Consider the following 18,461-nt stretch of genomic DNA (forward strand, 5'->3'; position numbering starts at 1 on the left):
AACATATCAGTGCACACGCATTTAAACAAGGAAAACCGTAAAATTGTGAGGAATGATCTGAGGAACAAGCGATCAAACTGCGACAATGTATGTGGGTGTGAATTCTGCAAAGGCAGCAAATGGCTTCAGTCGTGTTTCCAAGCAACATTCACATCCACTGCACTTCTCTTTCTTCTCTCAAACCGCCCACAACTGGCTATTTCAGGGAGGACAAGCATTTCACTCCAAACTGGCATCAATCTCAGACAACTTACAACCTCTAATGTAAGGACACAGGTTTTTAACCTGAAAAGCACCTTGTAAAAGGTGAGACGGCCTCCCCCCAACCCTTCTGCTCACTGAGGAGGAAGGATTGTGACCTTTGCAGCCCAATCCTGGACTCTACATTTTCTAGAACAATAGACACTATTGTGCTGCTCTACATAGCTGACTGAATTTGTAATCATTTACTAATATCAGGACGTAGGCCCATGGAAAATCGCAGAAATGTTCTTCAGGTTTTCAATTCCTCATACAGTGTTTTAACAGCACGTTTGGAGGTTCTTTAAGTCCGGTGATCTGATCTGTTAGTCTCTACAAGCAGAAGTCTTTCTCTCTTTAATAACCCATGCTGCATGTATGCCCTGCAGTGCAGTATGTTGTGGCTATAATTGAGTAAAAGCAAGTATGTTTTCACCTAATTATTCCTCTGTGGGACAGTCTCTCTCTCAACCGAGGCATACTGTCCCACCACACACTCTTAATCTCATGGAAAATGTCGACATTAACCAAGTGTCTCACTTAGTTTGCGCTCTTCACTCCATTTCCCGACTTCTCCACTTGTGACACTCCCTCCGCTCTATCCCCATTCATCCAGCAGCCCGCCAGACTTTTCCTGTCTACGGTCACCGTGACAACAGATGAGTCAGATGCTGTGTGGAGACGCCTCACTTCCTTTGTGTGGAGTATCTTAAGACTGTTCCTGAGTGACTGAAAAACCAATGTGGAGAAATTCCTCCCAAAAGACTGAGTCACAGTCCGTTGGATCCGCTCCTGATCTGGAGCAGAGCAGAGTCAGAGTATCTGGATGTATTTGTGGTCTCCGTAGGATTAAGAAAAAAAAGAAAGCTTTTCAAAGTGACTCAACATGAAAAGTGCGTGGTTTCCTGCGTTGTCTGTGTGTATCATATCGCTGTCGCCGCAAATCACGGCTTTTTCAACCTTGTGACCCAGTTTTTTTTGGGGTCCCTAAAATTCACATGACACCCACAATCAGAGCTAAGAAGCTGCCATGTGAAATTGAGCATGGCAGGATTTTTGTTTTTGCTTAAAAGAGCATAGAGTGTGCTCTGAGTGGATGACATTAGACATTGTAGTTAAAATCCATTTATTTTACATTTCAAAACTATTTATTTTTTTCTAAAACAACGAGGAAAACATCAACAAGCCACCGGGCGCTGCTGATCCCACGGATAAGAAACTCAATCATAAATCATCTGCGACTGCTCATGCTGTACATACATACACAGACACTGACTCAGCCATGCAGACATACACACACACGCACACATGGATACATGTGCACACACTTAACATACAGCCATGAACATATGTTAAAGTACTTACATCGGTTTTCCTAAACTTGGCTTTAAGGCTCTTCATGTTCAGTCTGGTCCATGCAGTCACTCACTCAATCACTCAGACGAGGCTGAGAAGAAGGAGAAAAAGAAAAAAATTCCAGATGTTTAAACTCAGCCTCAGCGATGTTTACCCCCTTTTCAAATGTGATTTAGTTTCACTGAAAAGACTAAACGACCAGACTTATGAACCGTGTTGCGACACTGCACACGAGCTCCGGCCGACGTGAGTGAATGTGCAGTGCAGCATCGGCGTTGAAACTTTCAAATATGCAGTACTAAGTTTTCACAAGGAGTTTGATCACAACACTCACGCTGTCACAAATCCGAGGAAACGTTTGCAGTTCTGAGTAATAGTCGGCAGCTTTGGGAATGGACACATGCAAATCCTAATTGAAACCTGTTTTCTGGAAATGGAATCCGGCTTTGGGTTGTTTCCTACAGGGATGTTTCGAATCACCACAAAACCCTCGGGGATGTGTCTGTGACTGGATTGTTTGCACTGTAACTGCCTGAGGACACTTCTAGGTTTTCCTTCCTGAAAACGACCTTGTCAAGGATTTGGCCCCCTGGCGAGTGTTTCGGCCAAAATTAGCGTACTTACTTACCTACTCCATTACTGTTATGTCCGGCGTCCTGCCTGTCTGCTTCTATTTCAACTGGAAGCCATGTGTAAGAAATGGGAGCCTCTTTTGCAACCAGGGCTGCAAGTTTGGTCCTACAGGGATCTTTTTCATGTTTGTGTTCACAGGGGGTTTTGCAGACACAAAGCAAAAGTTGAGGGCGAGCCCTAAGAGTTTCACTGATGCACTGAGAGAGGAGCTGTTTGGTGCAGAAGGGTCTACATTCAAGACATTCTGATTGACACATCTGCCAACCACATCAACTCAGATTTACACCACAATGAGGAAGTGGTAGTATAGACAGAGAACGAGACATCAGAAGCCAATAGAGAAATATCACACCCACTCGAAGTGTTAAACGCAAACTGTTGCACGGCAAACTGCAACTTGAACGCATCGGCCAAACTCGATGATACAACGTGGACACAAGACGGCGGTGGACCGACTACGGGTCACCTGTGTTCGTGTTCCCACACTGCTCCACTCGAAGCGCGCGGCGTGCGTGGCTGGTCGCGCGAACGAGCCGGAGACAGAAGCCGCAGCTCGTTTAGCAACAAACGAAAAAGTATCAGAGAATGCGCGCGACGTGATCGTTGTCCACCAAACAAGTCGTAGGTCGCATCGACCCCCGTCCCCCCCCCGTCCCCCCGCCCCGGAGCGAGCTACAGCTCCACAACAAAACTCTTCATTCTGAGGCTTCTGGTGACCGCCACATGAAACACGCCGGGGGCGACGTGTGAGCGCGACGCGAGACCCCCGCGACGCTCCTCTTACCCGGCTCCGTGTCGCAGCAGCAGCGGCCACATGAAGCACGAACCGCCTCTTGTGCCAAAACTCCACTCGGGCTGGAAACGGGCCGGCGAGGAAACTGCGAGCGGCCGCGAAGAGTCGAGCAGGCGGGATGCATGGAGGAGGAGGAGGAGGAGGAGGAGAAGCGACACACACACACACACACACACACACACACACACACACACACACACCGGCCCGACTCGGCTCGCATACATTCAAAAGTTGGGCTGTTCGTGGACACTCTCCCCCCCCCCCCCCGCCTCTCTCTCTCTCTGGTAAATTTTAATAAAAGTTGTTTTTAAAAAATCTAAAAAATATATCTCTCTCTCTCTCTCTCTGTCTCTCTCTCTCTCTCTCTCTGTCTCTCTCTCTCTCTCTGTCTCTCTCTCTCTCTGTGTGTGTCTCTCTCTCTCCCCCCCCCGCCTGTCTCTCTCTCTCTCTCTCTGTCTCTCTCTCTGTCTCTCTGTCTCTCTCTCTCTCTCCCCCTGCCTGTCTCTCTCTCTCTCTCTCTCTGTCTCTCTCTCTATCTATCTCTCTCTCTCTCTCTCTCTCTCTCTCTCTCCCCCTCTCCCCCTGCCTGTCTCTCTCTCTCTGTCTCTCTCTCTCTCTCTCTCTCTCTCTCTCTCTCTCTGTCTCTCTCTCTCTCTCTCTCGCTCGCGACTCAACTCGGCCGTTGCCCGGTTTAGGAAAGTGACGTCACTCTGCCGAAGCGCTCGTGACCGCGGCGACCGAGCCCCTCTCGTGTCCTCCATAGTGGCCCATTCATGTTCTGGTTAAAGGGACATTTCCCACAAAAACAAACAAAAAACACAGTGACACCTCTTGGAGAGAGCATTATGAATATTGGTGTGAATTAATCTCAGTTTATATGTTTTGACCAGATTGTGTGTCTCTTTGTAGTTGTTGTTTGCCTCTCTTTTTTTGTAATTTTTTTGTAACCTTGGAGTCGTTTGTGTCCTTTCTTTTTGTAATAATTTTGTGTCTTAAAGTTGTCTTGAGTCGTATTGCTGAATCCTACATCTCCCACAATGCATCTCAGAATACATTAATTAGTCTCTACACAGGCTGTCATCTTGCCCACCCGGTAATGTGATACCAGGACAAGATCTGTAGCATCTGTAAAGTTGGGAAACTCTGCTTGTCAGACGGGTCATGTTGATTTTATGGGGCTATGTCACAACAGCATTTCAATGAAACCTATCAATGCAGGTAAGAACGTGTCTGAGCTGCAGTGCTGTAATGCTGCAGACTTCACTGTCTGTCGAAATGATTCATTCAAACCCAATATTCTCATCTCTATACAATATATTTATATTTAATTTTTTCACCACTTTTTACTCAATTCAGTGTGTATCGTTCAAATACAGTTTATTGTGATCTTTTACAAACATTAACATTGCGGATCTCATAATGTTTATATATGAGTATAAACAGTTCTGTCTTTCAAATTATGCTATTTGAGTTTTTTGATTTTTTTGGTTTAAACTGTCACGGAAAGGAAAATGAGAGAAGGAGACACTGACACATACATTTAGATCACTGGTTAGTCATCTTAGGTGAGGTGTGGCCCCTTCTACATGAAAGTATTACTAAGTATTATGTTTATTGAGTTGCAAAGAATGTAGGCAGTAGCATGAACTGTTTTGGAATGTTGACACACTGACATCTAGTGGGAAATGTGTGTCTCTATTTAAACTTGAAAATTATTGGGGAAAAAAGCCAAATTTATAATGATACAATTATATTTAAAAAAAGAACTTGAATGAACTTGTAGGTAATAATCTGCTTCCTGGTTCATAGAAGCAAACAAATGTGAAGTTATTCAAACCAAACCACCATGTTTAATAAAGATAATATTTGTTGCCCTGAAGTGCCCACTTTGTTCATGGCCCTACACCAAAAAGCAGTAGTAGCACAATCTTTTCTGTTTACTCGTAGCTAACCAAACCCTAATTTAAAAAAAAAAAAAATCTAAACCATTGGCTTGCATTCCAAGATATATATTCTGTTGTAATTTCAGTGAAACATTTATCTAATTCAATTTCGTAATTCTCTGGTTACGTAAAACACAAACCCATGCTCCCAATAATGCATCATTGTACAGAAGGGAAACATTTCTTGGATTAATTGAACACGAGCGTTTGTTGTAACATTTCCACCCACTTTTTGTTTTAATGTTTACTTTTGCACATTAGCAAGAAATGTCAAGTCTGTTGTTCATCTCATACCAATCCAAACTGCAGTATTATATGTTAATCGGGGATTTACTTGACTATGTTTGAAACAAAATGGTTCACAGAAGGCTCTGGCTAAAGAGCTAATCAACGATGTCACTGTCATGTGATTAAAAACAAAGGCTGTTAATCTGCAAGATAGGTATCGCCCCACATTTTGGCTTTCATGGCCAGCTAACGTGTAAAAAGAGTTATTTTGTCCGCCACCAACCGGTTGTTCGAGCACAACTCATTTTTAAACTTATATCATTTTCACGAGCTCATTTTAAACACATTCACATGCAGTGTGATTAGTCACGACTCCCTGCTCTAGGGAGCGGTCGACGAAAGCGGAAGTGATTGTCGTGAACTATTTTAATTCCGGAAGTGTTGGACCGAGCCACTTCCTGGGATCTGAAAAACAAAAACACAGTGTCAGTGGAAGCTTTCACTGGGAGCCGAACCTGTCCGTGGCCCGCCCGCCGCAGCCTCCTCCTCCTCCTCCTCATCATCATCATCATCATGCTGATGAAAACATGTTGCATTTACTGCATCGGAGTGTTTTCTATGCTGTTTCTGATCGCCGGCATTTCTTTGGTCCTGTCCAACGTGTTTCCACGTCTCGTGCAGTCGATGGTGAAAAGGGTGAGCGTCCCCCATGTTTTGCAGGCCAACGTCTTCACTGCAGTGTTTTGGTGACTTGCTGATGCTAGTTCACTTAGCTCGACTTGGCTGAAACAACGAACCGAGCCACAGATGCTGTGAGGAAACCGAAACACAGCGTCACGAGTTTTGTTTTGGGGAAAGAATGCAGCGGAGCAGCTCAGCTGAATGTTTTCCAGATGACTCGCATAGAAACGTAATTTCAGGTGGCTCATTGAGTTTAACGTGTTGATGTCGCAGCTGCCAGTACCGTCATAAACAACAACATGTGTGTTGTCCGTTTATTGAACCACGTGTTCAGCTGTTGAAGGAGTATTTGTATACATGATAACTGTAAAACGAAAATACCTGGTGATGAATCTACTCTCTGACATCTCTCCCTGTTGTAGCCTTTGGCTCAATCCGCGTCAGAGCAGATCAGGTAGTTGCAGGTAGTTTTATTCAAACCTTGTCTGCATTGTGAATGAGCTCCAAAACCATGACCAGCCAAAAATATCTCTGCAAATCGTATATTTTCATATTTTTTCAACCAGTGGTGTTATAGTATAATAAGTGTTATTTCTAGCCTGACCAAACTTTATAGGGTCAAAGACAAACACGCTTTCTGTATGCCAAAATCATCCTGTACTGACTGTTTTTTTTGTTTTGTTCTTATAAGGCCACAGATATGGGGGAAATTTAGCGTACTACAAACACACATTTCCCCCGTCATTATTATCTTTTTAGCTTATGAATTCTTATATTACTCTCGTCAATATTTAAATATTCTCTACCATCAATACAATCTTATTAATGGCAAAATTGGTTAATAACACCCCCAAAATAAAAAATGATTGCAAGATATCAATGCCCAAATCCGTAGACCATATATAAAAGGTTGCCACTTGGCCCAAATATGGCTTGGCTTCAAAGAGAAGGTGGTTTTGAGTCTAAAAATCTCAAAATATCAAGGATCAATTATATATATATATATATATATATATATATATATATATATATATATATATATATATATATATATATGTATACACACAATATTTTGTTTTCACAGGCATTAGTTTTGGAAGCCAATTATAAAGTCTGAACAAAATCTGGAACAGTGCTGCAACGACACCGGTCATTGTATGACAAACTTGTCATATGATGTGAGGACAGCTTAGTCAGCAGAATATAGCCTGTTACACCATTTTCTGAACTGTGCAAGACAATTAAAACACTGACCTTTCCCCCACATAGGAAGTCGTTTTGGAGAATGGCACAGAGGCTTTTGAGGCATGGGAGAATCCACCGGCACCGATCTACATGCAGTTTTACTTCTTCAATCTGACCAATCCCCTAGAGGTGCTGGATGGGGACAGGCCGGCTGTGGTGGAGATTGGTCCATATACATACAGGTGAAATTAGAATTGGAGTAAAGCTTCAGTTTTGCTTGTCTATTCATCTGGTCAATAAAACAGAAGCGTAGACGTCACTGTGAGAACAAAGAGGCTCTGTCCTAAAGGAGGGAAAGCCAAAGCTGGCGAGATGCCTCGTCATAAAAAAAATGAGCAGAGGAAGATAAATCATCACATCAGTAAAAAGAAAATGAGAACATTAGAATGTAGACAGAAGTTGTCACCATTGCACAACAGTTGTCATGATGTGGGTTCTAGACACTCACATGATATCAGTCAGGTCAATATAACCCAAAGGAAACCACTGCTACTATGCATTATACTGTAGTTAAGTCAGATATGCAAAGTGATTTGCAGTATCAGTACTATTGGGTGTCAAAACAGAAACCTTACTTTGGTAAAAGAACACAGTTTTTTTTGAATAACTGAATACATGATTAAGTTACAAGTTCAGCGATGATATAGAACATATAGTCTTTTCTATGTCTGAAGTGGGGACGTTGAAGGTATAGTACATGTGAGATTCTTGTCCGTGGAAAAGCTGCACATGATGGAAAATCCCTTTCATTCATCCCGATGTAAAGCTGTATTTAATATTGCACATAGCATCTTTTCACCCAGTTAACCGTTATGTTTCTGTACACAGGGAGTACCGACCTATGGAACAAGTGAGCTTCAATGATAATGGCACTAAAGTAACAGCGGTCAACACTAAAACCTACATATTCCAGCGTGACATGTCCCGCGGTCCAGAGAGTGACCTCATCAGGACAGTCAACATTCCTGCCCTGGTGAGCCCAAGAAATCAATGATTTACTAAATAATATACTGATGAGACACAGTATAGCTTTGTGGTATTTTGTATTACCATAAACTTATACTGTGGGGTAACATTACATAGTTCTGAGATGATGAAAAAGCAATAGCAATATTGTCTTAAAAAAATTTGAGACAAAAATTGTTTTTTTTTTACATTCTCTTTTTGAGTTGTCCGCTTATTCCATTCTTGTGAAACAAAGATCTCAGTGACGCCTCAAAGGAATTTCTTCAAATTTTGGCACAAAAGTTCACTTGGACACAAGGAAATGACATTTGTCAACAATTCATTTGATAAAATGACAAAGTGATGACATTTTACATCCAAAAGATCAGAGGTCAACTTCATAATGCTCTGCAAAACCACTTTTCTGGCCATTATTTAACAGCGTAACTAGGCAACAGAAAGGGCCATTGTGACCATACTGTATTTCCTGTAACCTGACTGGTTGGCGGAGGTATACAACCGCAAGGCAGTAATTCTGTGTTAAAATTCTTTATATATTATATTACCTCGGATCTTGTAGAGCTCGTCTTTAACTAGACTCCTCTTCTTCTTCTTTCAGACGGTAATGGAGCAATTCAAGGACTCGTCTTTAGAGGCCAACCTGATCTCCTCCTACATGAGGGCCGCTGACGAAGGCCTGTTCACCACCCGCACCGTGGGCGAGCTGCTGTGGGGATATGAAGACGCCCTGCTCAAAGCCCTGAAAACCTTTAAGCCTGACCTGGACGATGTTTTCGGACTCTTCTATAAGGTGTCACATTTAGGCACGCTGTATACTTTGTGGCAACTGGAGAGTTCATAATCGTTAAGTGGTAGAAAATAAATCTGATTAATTACACAGACATTTATTTAATCCAGACTTTCTGTTTAATTGTACCAGCTGTATAATGTCATTATGGGACCAGCTATTCCATTGTTGCTTTTTGGCCTAATCTTTTTTCTTTTTCTTTCTTTAGACCAATGCCTCCAATGATGGTGAATATCTTTTCTTCACTGGCCAGCAAAACTACAAGGACTTTGCTAGAGTGGATACCTGGAACGGGCAAAGGTGATCAGTCAGTCCTCTCACCTCCAGCACCAAATAGTAGAATTATCACTAATGATATGGAAATAATATGTAGTGATAGCAGCTGATTGTATCATACAGGAATATAATCAAGGCACATTTTCACTCTTGTTTGATAAGATTCAGGAAGCACAAAGGTGAGGAACACGTTTGAGGGTGTGTCTTTACAAGGGTTGATGACATCATTATTCAGGTTCATCAGTTAGCTCACTAGCTCGTTTGGTTATCTGTGCAATTCACAACAAACAGAGTCTTCCACAGACGAGCTCTAAGTCTCTTTGATCTCAGTTTTTCTTGTAAAACGTGTGTTTCACACTCTTCATTGTTCTCTGATAGTGAGGTATAATGATGATCTGTATCACTCTCGTACTGTTTCTGTCCGTCCAATACAAACCTACAGGTTAGACCATAATGTCAAATTATTCCTTTAACACACAGAGGACTGTTGTTCAGCCTCAGCAGCTGCAGCTTTCTCTTAACCTAAAATCATTTCCAGTCTTGATGTACTACAAGCAGACACAATTTTTAAACATTTAAAAACACATTTCTTGCCTGACAAAGTGGTAGTGGAGGCAGTCCTGCAATGGAGCTGGCAAAGGAAAAGCGATGACCTGTTTGAATGCTGGGGCATTTAAAAGCCTGCATCACCCAAAAATGTTTGTGCTTACAGTTCGTTGGATTGGTGGACATCTGATGAGTGCAACATGATCAATGGAACCAATGGAGCATCTTTCCACCCAGTCATCACGAAGAGTGAGGCTCTCTACATGTTCACCTCTGACCTGTGCAGGTGGGTGGACAGTTTATTTGAAGCCAAGGTGCCTGAAGACTGAATGCTGTTTTCTCACTAGTGTTACTCTGCAACCACCAAATTGATCGATTGATTATTTTATATAGAAAATTACAAGATAAATAATACATCTTATTTTAAAGCCTCTACCTGAGTAATGTTAAAATTTCACAAAATTAGAAAATATAAAATTAAAATGGATAAATTGACACCACTGTCACTACCTAGTGACATTACCTAATACTAGTGACAACAAATTAATAATAACATTTATGACAAAAAATTATATATATTTATCTAAAGAGTATATGTTCAGATGAAGTTCTAGTTGATTATGTTGTTACAGAAATTATATTGTAACGTGAGGTTAGTTTTCTCTGAAAAGAGTTTGGGTTTCTTTTTACTTAGAGTTTAACATTATGTTGAACTTTGACATTCATTTTTTTTTGGTCTATTGAGCACAGCTGAGCCCTGAAGCTCCCATGTTTACAATATTAAAGTGATTCAGTTAGGTGAGGCGATTTGCTTCCACTTTTGGTGACCATTAATTTTCTAGTATTCCACATATCCATCTTGCTTGTGTTGGCTTGTCCAACAGTTTCCCCGCAATTATTCTAAGTATGCCTCCCTGAGCCTTTCCCCCCTGCTTTATTCTGATCTGCATATTGGATTAAGGACATCTGTTTAGCTTGGCTGTCAGCGTTAGCCTCTTGAATGAGGTCACTGTTTCTGAGAATACACATTTAGTTTTGTTTAAGAAACTGTAAATGTTTTTAGTACCCCCCCCCCCCCTGCTTTCAGCTTTATGGAATTAATTTGTCCCTGCAAAGGTTAACCAGCATCTGACTCTCTTTTCAAGGTCTCTGTACGCGCTGTATGAGAAGGATGTGACAGTGAAGGGGCTCGCTGGGTATCGCTTTGTTCCTCCCAGCGAGGTGTTTGCCAATATGACTGTGAACCCAGCAAACGCAGGCTTCTGTGTCCCTGCTGGAAATTGCCTCGGCTCTGGCTTGCTGAATGTCAGTCCGTGTAAACAAGGTAGGATGTGCAGCTGGTTTACATGAAAAATTCAAAAACAATACACACACAAACCAAGGTTTCATTGTGTCACCAAAGGCAAATGTTCTTTAAAATTGCTGTTTCATCATGAGAGGAATGCTTTCGTGGGTTTAAGCCAGAACTGTTGTTTTTCCCAATCTGCTCCCCTTAATGTCTTCCACCATGTTATTCTGACTGACTATCTCTGTGTTTAGGAGCTCCCATCATAATGTCTTCACCACACTTCTACCAGGCAGATGAGAAATATGTTAAGGATGTATTCGGCATGGCGCCTAAAAAAGAGCTACACGAGACGACCATCGATATCAATCCGGTAGGAAGTTATATCAACCTATATACTTAAACAAGTAATTTGTCTACATGTTGATCCCCGCCTTTTTTTTAAACGTCATATACTCATGTTTTATTTTCTTTTAATGTACAAAAATTGGTAGCAATGTAGAAAGGTGATTTGCAATCTGTGGTGTAAAAGTTGGGACAATGTCGGTTACATTCATGTCAACCACTAGGTGGTGAACAAGCTCAGTAGGTTATCTGCTTCCTTAAAAGGTGGTTCAAAATTAAATCAGCCGTCTTGGTACCGAGCTGTCACCTGAGATAAGCTTTAACAGCTCTTATCATGTGTAATAATAACTTAGTGGAGCCTGTGGTTAATCTAAAGATAAAGAAAATCAGACGGGGAAAAAAAACGCTTCAGGAAAACAAGGTGTGACTAAATCTGTTCAACATTCTGGAATTTATAAGTATTTTAAAACTGTGAATACGTCACTATTTGAAAAGCAAATATAAACTACATATAGAAATATAGAAAATATATAAGACCAATATAGTTACATATTCTGAGATGCTTCACACCATTCCGAGCTAAATTTTCCACTTTTGTTTTACAGTGTTTAGTGTCTGGTGGTATTTTTGCACCATCTGTCAACAGCCAAAGATATTGCTAACAACAACATTTGACAGATATACTCCCAGTTAAAACATATAATGGAAGTACTGCAAATAATGCACTGTTAATGCAATAGTGCAGTTATTTGGGAGTTAATAAATTCCTCAAAATGCATTACCCTCCTTTCAAAATGTGAAAGAGTTTATTCTCTCCACTCATCACATGACACCGCATTGAATGCTGCAAGAAAGCATGGAAAGCTGAATATAAAGACATACAGACATTACATATTTGTGCAACTATAAATAACTTGAGACTAATTATAAGACAGACTTGGGTTTTTTTCCTTGGCAGCAAAACAGTCTGCGCTTGGTACAAAGATCCTATTTTCTTTTTCTTGTTGAACTATATTTTTAGAGTGCTACATTGGAATGTTATATTTAGTGAACTGAAGCTTGATTAGTCAAGTTGAACAAAATGAGAAATGGATTGTGTGGCACGAGTAGCAGAGCTGATGAAATGTTTCAGTGAAATTCATTGTAAATCATTAAAAAACGTTAGCTTAGTTTCATGAATTCACATTCACGTCATCCACACGGACGTTCAAGGTGGTTGGTAGCATCAAAGTTCAAAAAGCATCTTTGAAGCCAGTGAACAAGCTACTGTTTTGTCTGTTTATGCTCCTTCCTATACTGTAATCACGCAACTGCATGAGAGCACAGAAACTGATCAAAGTTCTTTCAACACCTGTCATAAATGCTGGGTTGCGATGCCCCGAACATCTTCATGTGTGCCAATGTCAGGGCTGTGATTTTCACTTGGACCACCTGCAATAAAAGATGTATCCAGGTACACACCTGTTACAGAAGGCACAACAGTACAGTGTGTGTCGGTTTGTAGATACATTTACTGAAGAGTATGTGCAGCATAAAGATCTTGAACATAAATGTAGCGTTTCAGTACGGAAAACTGAATATTGATATTGAAGCACTGAAAAGGCTATAATGAGGAAAACTGTTCATACACCAGTCATGACAGGTCTGGGTATAGTTCTTCTGCACACTGGTCTGGCACTGTTGAGTTGCATCCCTGACACAGTTTTCATTCTATTTTGCAGCTAACCGGGATCATTTTGCAAGCAGCAAAGCGGCTCCAGGTCAATGTCTATGTGGAGAAGATTCCCACCTTCAGGTTCCTGAGCTTCATCAGTCTACAAACTGCTTAGCCATTTAAATACTGCTTCTTTTTATTTTTTCTATAAATAAAAAAACCCGCCGTCTCCATATTGGCTATAAACTGAGCTGTAATTGCTGAATGACTGCCCACGTCTGGGTAGGGTTGCCAGTAAGATGAGTGTAAAGCAATTATGCCACCATCATCACTGTGAATGGACTTTTGGATAGTCGAGCCTCATGTTACGCATCTTCTTGGCATCTGAAGGAATAAACAGCAACAGATGTGCACATTATTAAATATTACGCGGAAAAGCTAAATGTACACTGTAATGTATTTGTACACAACAATTACATACCACCATAAATATGATGGCAGATAAAACATTGTGAACTATTTTATTTTACCTTTTCAGTCAAACAGGAAACGTGAGGACAGTGGTCTTGCCTGTGGTTTACCTAAATGAGGTACACACACGCACGCGCGCACACACAAATAAGAATCTGAATTTGTGAACCCATAAAGAAAGAAATAGTATACTGTATATAAAACCTAATATCAAGTTTTTCAAATTGTGGAACTTGGAATAAAGCTTTGAAAATTTCAATTTGGCAAAGCCACATACATTCAGAAAGATATTTTTCAAGTTGTTTAGCAGTGATCAAATGTCATGGTTAGGAATTCAGTTGCATATAAAACATAAATTCTTATGGCCTTCTCTGCTTTCATTAACTTGCCTCCAATCAACACATTCAGGGTTTTCTTTATTCAGTGATTTTATGGGTTTTATGTTATCTTTTCTCTTACCATCTTCTCAGAGCGTCATCATTGACGACGTGTCAGTCGTGAAGCTGCGAACGATTGCGGTCGAGCAGAATGTTGTGGTGAACATTCCGTTTATGCTGATTGGTCTCGGCATAATTCTGGGTGGAGTCTTCATGTTCCTGATGTGTCGACTCAAGGTTCCTGAGGTGAGTGTCCGAAATGAACTTTAATGAGTTTGTGACGTGATCAGAACATCAATCAACATCTGGAGTCAGATTTCTGAGTGAGCACCGGGAGAGAGATAGAACAAGAAACGAAAAGCAAAAAAAGAAAGTTGTGAAACAACACTAGCAGAGTACATTAATAACTGAATCTAACCTTTTTGTGTCTGTTTTCACTTTTTCAGAGCACTGCTGCTGAGCGTCAGCCACTGCTCTCATCGTAGCACCCAGCGCGATGTGAAAAGAAGACGACTGCCACGATTGCAGTGTAATTCAACATTTTAAAGGTTCAACGGCTCTGCAGTTTTTACCATTAACCACCAAGCAACAGTACAGCTTCCACTGTAAACTGGAATGCTACCACTTAATCTGCTTTTTTTACCTAATGGTTCTAAGAAACAAAGTGAATTATTTTATGTCGTTTGTTAGAGGTTTTGATCTAATGTGTCATGATGTCGTATCATCCGAATCAAATCTCCTGCAAAATCCAATTTAGATTGTAGAACCTTCTGGAGATTCAGCTCAGAACTAATCTAAACATTTCTTTGAAAGAGTGGGACAAGTGTCATTTTTAAAAATCTGGTCCATATTGTTTATGAAGTGGCTGATAGTCAGGATTAATATTGCTCTGGGGACGTTGCTGAGGCTGCTGGAATCAGAAATTGAAGAGACCACTTCTGAATTGTCTAAGCAAAGTGAAAAGGAAAGTCGAGCTGTGCAAGAGGACTGCTGGCAGAATGTGATCTCTGTGGAGTCAGAAAATGGTTCTCATGATAATTTGATATTCAAGGAGTTTGATGTTTGGAGAATATTTTGTTAAAAAAAAACCTCACTCAGGTGCATCTGCAGCGCTGAAGCTATTGTGAATCAGATCAGTTTCATTTCAAAACCACGTTCTCTGTCGTAGCTTTCAGTGAAAACACAGTACTGAACAGTGCATGTTGAATTAAAGCCAAGTAGTATTACTTCAACAGTAGCTGTAAAGAAAAGGTTTATTGTGCCAACCATGGCCCTTCTCATCATTCAACAGTTAACTAATTCTAATGTGTTGGCATGAATGTGTGATTTTTAATTCCTAATGATATTATATCAAAGTCAGTGTATTAACTGCTTCATGCTAGAGACGCTACTGATAAATGTTTGCCCAATAAACAATGTTTTGTATATATTTGTTAAACCACTAAGGATGGTCTACGGTTTTAGCCCTTAAATTCTGCACTTTAAAACAATTTTATCAGATGGTTGTTACTTTGCGTAGAGTTTTATTTGGCCATTTCTCAACTAAGAAGAATGTCGATATTATCATGAACCATTTTTAACCACTGTTTCACACACATCGCTGACGAGCTGTCTCGTGTGAATTTTGTTGTCCGTTTTATATGTAAAATATAATATTGTTTGAACAACTACACCTACATAGTTAAATAAATATGTAATCACAGTTTACATACTCTGTCTGAATAGGTCACATATATAACAGTTTGCACATTGTCTTGTCATAACATCAATAAACTGTGTGGCTCATGCTCTGCAGGCGTGATTAGTATTTCCTCCATCACACATTGCTTGCAGCACATTTTCAAGTTACATGACTCTGTAACGTTCTGTATCATTACTTACCTAGCTTTTTATTTTTTGTATGGGAGGGGGGGTCACCATAAAGCATGAATTGCCCTATGAGTCATTTATTATTTGCAGATGTCCAAAATTGGTGTTGAAACCTCTCCAAATATATCCACGCACACACCCCTATAGATTTCATGTAAAGTGTAAAGTTTTCATCAGCAGTTTATAGAAGGTTTTACATGTTTGGCCAGTTAGATGCTCAGGTTGTAAAAGGGGTTCAACTCTGGCTCACTGGTAAACTAGTGGACATGTTTGCTTGTCTAATTTTCTTTCAATTCTAATTTCAGTCAAATTCCATTTAGAATTTCTCAGGATCCAAAACAACTGGGTCCAGCACTTGGACATTACGTTCTGGGGTTTCTTCTGTTCTCTCCCATCGTCCACACTATGCAGCTCAGATCAACTCCAGACTCCGGGGGTGAATTAAATGTGAATGCAGACGCTACATTTCTACAGTCCATGACAGACGTTGAGGTTTCAGTTAGACACCTCCGACGTGGAATTGCCCTCAATTACCAGGTTAAAGTGTACTTCGGCTCCTTGTAGATAAACTTCTGTTGTCAAGTGGTCATTATAAAACTGATATGCAAAGAGGTTTGCATGGCTGAGTTTTACTCGAGGTCAGTTCCTCTGCCAACCTTCAGCTCCGGTCTTTAAGGCAACACACTGACAAATTAATATATGTCAGAGGGTAACTCCTCCCCAACCCCTATAAAGCCTTTAAGTGGCAAGTGGACTCACACACCAGCCCTGCTGCAGAACAACATCTCTCTTGAATTTGACCTGCAACCAGCATGAGGACTCTCCAGGAGAAAATCATTGTGCTTTCCGTTTTGCTGTCTTTGATCTGTGCCGCTCAGGTAAGTTGACAACCCTTGGGGCATGCTCGATCTCTTCTCTGCTAATAGGGCACACATTGGCTTATGATTTTTACCAAGGCTCCAGTTCTTTTATTACCATTTAGTTTATCATGCGGGTCATCATGAGCCTCTAAATGATCTTCTGTTTGACTTTTAAGGTCAATTCCCTGCCTCTGCCTGAAGACTGGGATGGTTTGATTGTGCGGACCAAGCGGTCACTGCTGTGGCGTTGGAACAGCATGAAGGCCGTTGGTGCAAGCTGCAGAGATCACTCAGAGTGCGGCACAAAATACTGCAGGTACAGCAGGGCTTTCCAGAAAGGTTGAGGCCAAAGTAATCACACATTTGGCACTTTTAGGAGAAACAGACATTTCAAAACAGTCAGAAGTGTTGTGTTTTTGATACATTTGATTTACTATTGTAGAAGTTTTTTTACCATAAATAAATCTGTACCTCTTATATGTGCAGTGTGTGAAGTTGTGTCCACGTGCATTTTGCATGGTGTTGTCAAAGTCAGACAGTAATGACACTGCAATAAATGCTTCTCCTTATCTCTGCAGGAAAAATATATGTTGCTTCTGGATCTCCACCTAAAGAAGAGCTACGCAAAAACACAACTCCGTCGAGGTGACTGTCTACTAAACGAACATCTACTTTATGGACTGAGGCGACGTCTGAAATGATTGCTCTGGTATTCTAGCTTTGATTGAAGACACGTGGGATGTTTATCAGTTAAAGTCATTTGATCTGGCGCTGCACTGCAGCAAAACAAAGCTGTAAAAGCTGGACTCACATGAACTGTAAAATGGCTCCATCTACAGTGATATGGATTAAAAATCATCAGACAGGTTGTGTGCATCTGAACATGATTTTAATAACACAATACAAATATTCACACAAAGTTTGTGAGGTGCCCTGAGTTAATTGGTTCATGTTATTATTACATATTTATTTGTACATATTGTAAACAATGTAAATATGGAGATATATGTTGCATTCTTAAGAAGATGTTTTGCCCAAATTTTGTTTGTGTTTAACTTTTTTTAAAAATCTAAAGAAAATTAATTGTAGTCTCTTCTATTCTTTTTACTATTCTTTTGGTGCAATAAAAGAAAATAGAAAGAAAAACATATTATAAGGGTTTTCCATTCCCTTCTCCCAAATTGTAATAAATTCCTTTTTCAGGTACAATGAGATGTTTCTCTACTCATTTATCCAACATTGGGCTTTTGGTAATATATATGTCCCTAGTAACAAAGGGAAACGCTATGTCTCACAGCTTTTTTCACATTTTACATATGATTATTGGACTAACTTAATTTACCAAATTCTTGGAGAGATTTTGATGAGGAGGTTTGATGAGGAGGGTTCATTGGTAAGATAACTGACCTCTGACATCTGTCCACACTAATATCTGTGGCTCAGTCCAGCTCTTCAAGCAGCTGTGGCCCTCAGCTGTGGAATTAAATAAATGGGGGGGTTCACATGATGTTTCCTCACTTGTAACTCTTCATAGAGGCTACTGCTCATTTTCACCACTGGAGGGCGAGCTGAGCCAGGGAAAGTGAGCTTAACCTGGCACCAACACATTGTGTGTGACCAACACTCTGCTTTAGTTTGCAATTTATCATTTTAGAAACTAATCATTGCTGGTAGAATTATTATCATCATGTTGTTTTCTCAGTTAGCTATATTTTTAAATGAAACTATTGTGACTTATCATGTCTCAATTGTTATTGGTTTTTTTCGCAATTACCCTTATACTTTTTTTACTGATGTGTGGCTTGACACCAACAAAACAAACCCAAAACACACCAAAAAAACGAACATTCATTTTCTAATCCATTTATCCCACTTATTTGAGATATTAATGTAATCAATAATTAGA

The 18,461-nt window shown here is 40.4% G+C and overlaps 3 protein-coding genes across 6 annotated transcripts in view; 2 read left to right on the forward strand and 1 right to left on the reverse strand.

Moving 5' to 3' along the window:
- The window catches only part of rai14 (retinoic acid induced 14), a 33,287-nt gene extending 30,018 nt beyond the window's left edge, over window positions 1–3,269 (reverse strand). For 2 of the 4 annotated variants that reach the window (XM_047329492.1, XM_047329490.1), the window contains exons 1-2: window positions 3,014–3,269; window positions 1,606–1,687 (exon numbers count right to left, since the gene is read on the reverse strand). In XM_047329492.1, coding sequence (XP_047185448.1) covers window positions 1,606–1,641 — 36 coding nt within the window. In that variant the 5' untranslated portion in view covers window positions 1,642–1,687; window positions 3,014–3,269. Of the gene's footprint in view, window positions 1–1,605; window positions 1,688–2,224; window positions 2,754–3,013 lie in introns of those variants that run through there. The other 2 variants (XM_035608123.2, XM_047329491.1) reach the window with 2 other exon arrangements.
- A 2,370-nt stretch (window positions 3,270–5,639) lies between these two features.
- On the forward strand, window positions 5,640–15,616 carry scarb2c (scavenger receptor class B, member 2c). Its single transcript, XM_035608371.2, has 12 exons — window positions 5,640–5,889; window positions 7,144–7,301; window positions 7,948–8,092; window positions 8,684–8,875; window positions 9,081–9,172; window positions 9,861–9,980; window positions 10,840–11,018; window positions 11,234–11,352; window positions 13,046–13,119; window positions 13,517–13,568; window positions 13,920–14,072; window positions 14,273–15,616. Exons 1-12 carry the CDS (start codon window positions 5,767–5,769, stop codon window positions 14,309–14,311), a joined length of 1,446 nt encoding a protein of 481 aa, XP_035464264.1. The 5' UTR covers window positions 5,640–5,766; the 3' UTR covers window positions 14,312–15,616.
- Window positions 15,617–16,412: 796 nt separating this feature from the next.
- On the forward strand, window positions 16,413–17,423 carry LOC118285056 (liver-expressed antimicrobial peptide 2). The gene is made up of 3 exons (XM_035608372.2): window positions 16,413–16,573; window positions 16,732–16,871; window positions 17,134–17,423. Exons 1-3 carry the CDS (start codon window positions 16,508–16,510, stop codon window positions 17,165–17,167), a joined length of 240 nt encoding a protein of 79 aa, XP_035464265.1. The 5' UTR covers window positions 16,413–16,507; the 3' UTR covers window positions 17,168–17,423.
- Window positions 17,424–18,461: the final 1,038 nt, after the last annotated feature.

The sequence above is a fragment of the Scophthalmus maximus genome, chromosome 20, assembly GCF_022379125.1.
Source record: "Scophthalmus maximus strain ysfricsl-2021 chromosome 20, ASM2237912v1, whole genome shotgun sequence".
Taxonomy (NCBI): Eukaryota; Metazoa; Chordata; class Actinopteri; order Pleuronectiformes; family Scophthalmidae; genus Scophthalmus; species Scophthalmus maximus.

Coding starts and splice junctions, on each gene's coding strand:
- LOC118285056 (XM_035608372.2), top strand. CDS start 16,508: ATGAGGACTCTCCAGGAGAAAATCATTGTGCTTTCCGTTTTGCTGTCT. Junction 16,574..16,731: donor CTTTGATCTGTGCCGCTCAG/GTAAGTTGACAA, acceptor TTGACTTTTAAG/GTCAATTCCCTGCCTCTGCC. Junction 16,872..17,133: donor TGCGGCACAAAATACTGCAG/GTACAGCAGGGC, acceptor TTATCTCTGCAG/GAAAAATATATGTTGCTTCT.
- scarb2c (XM_035608371.2), top strand. CDS start 5,767: ATGCTGATGAAAACATGTTGCATTTACTGCATCGGAGTGTTTTCTATG. Junction 5,890..7,143: donor TGCAGTCGATGGTGAAAAGG/GTGAGCGTCCCC, acceptor TCCCCCACATAG/GAAGTCGTTTTGGAGAATGG. Junction 11,353..13,045: donor CGACCATCGATATCAATCCG/GTAGGAAGTTAT, acceptor TCTATTTTGCAG/CTAACCGGGATCATTTTGCA.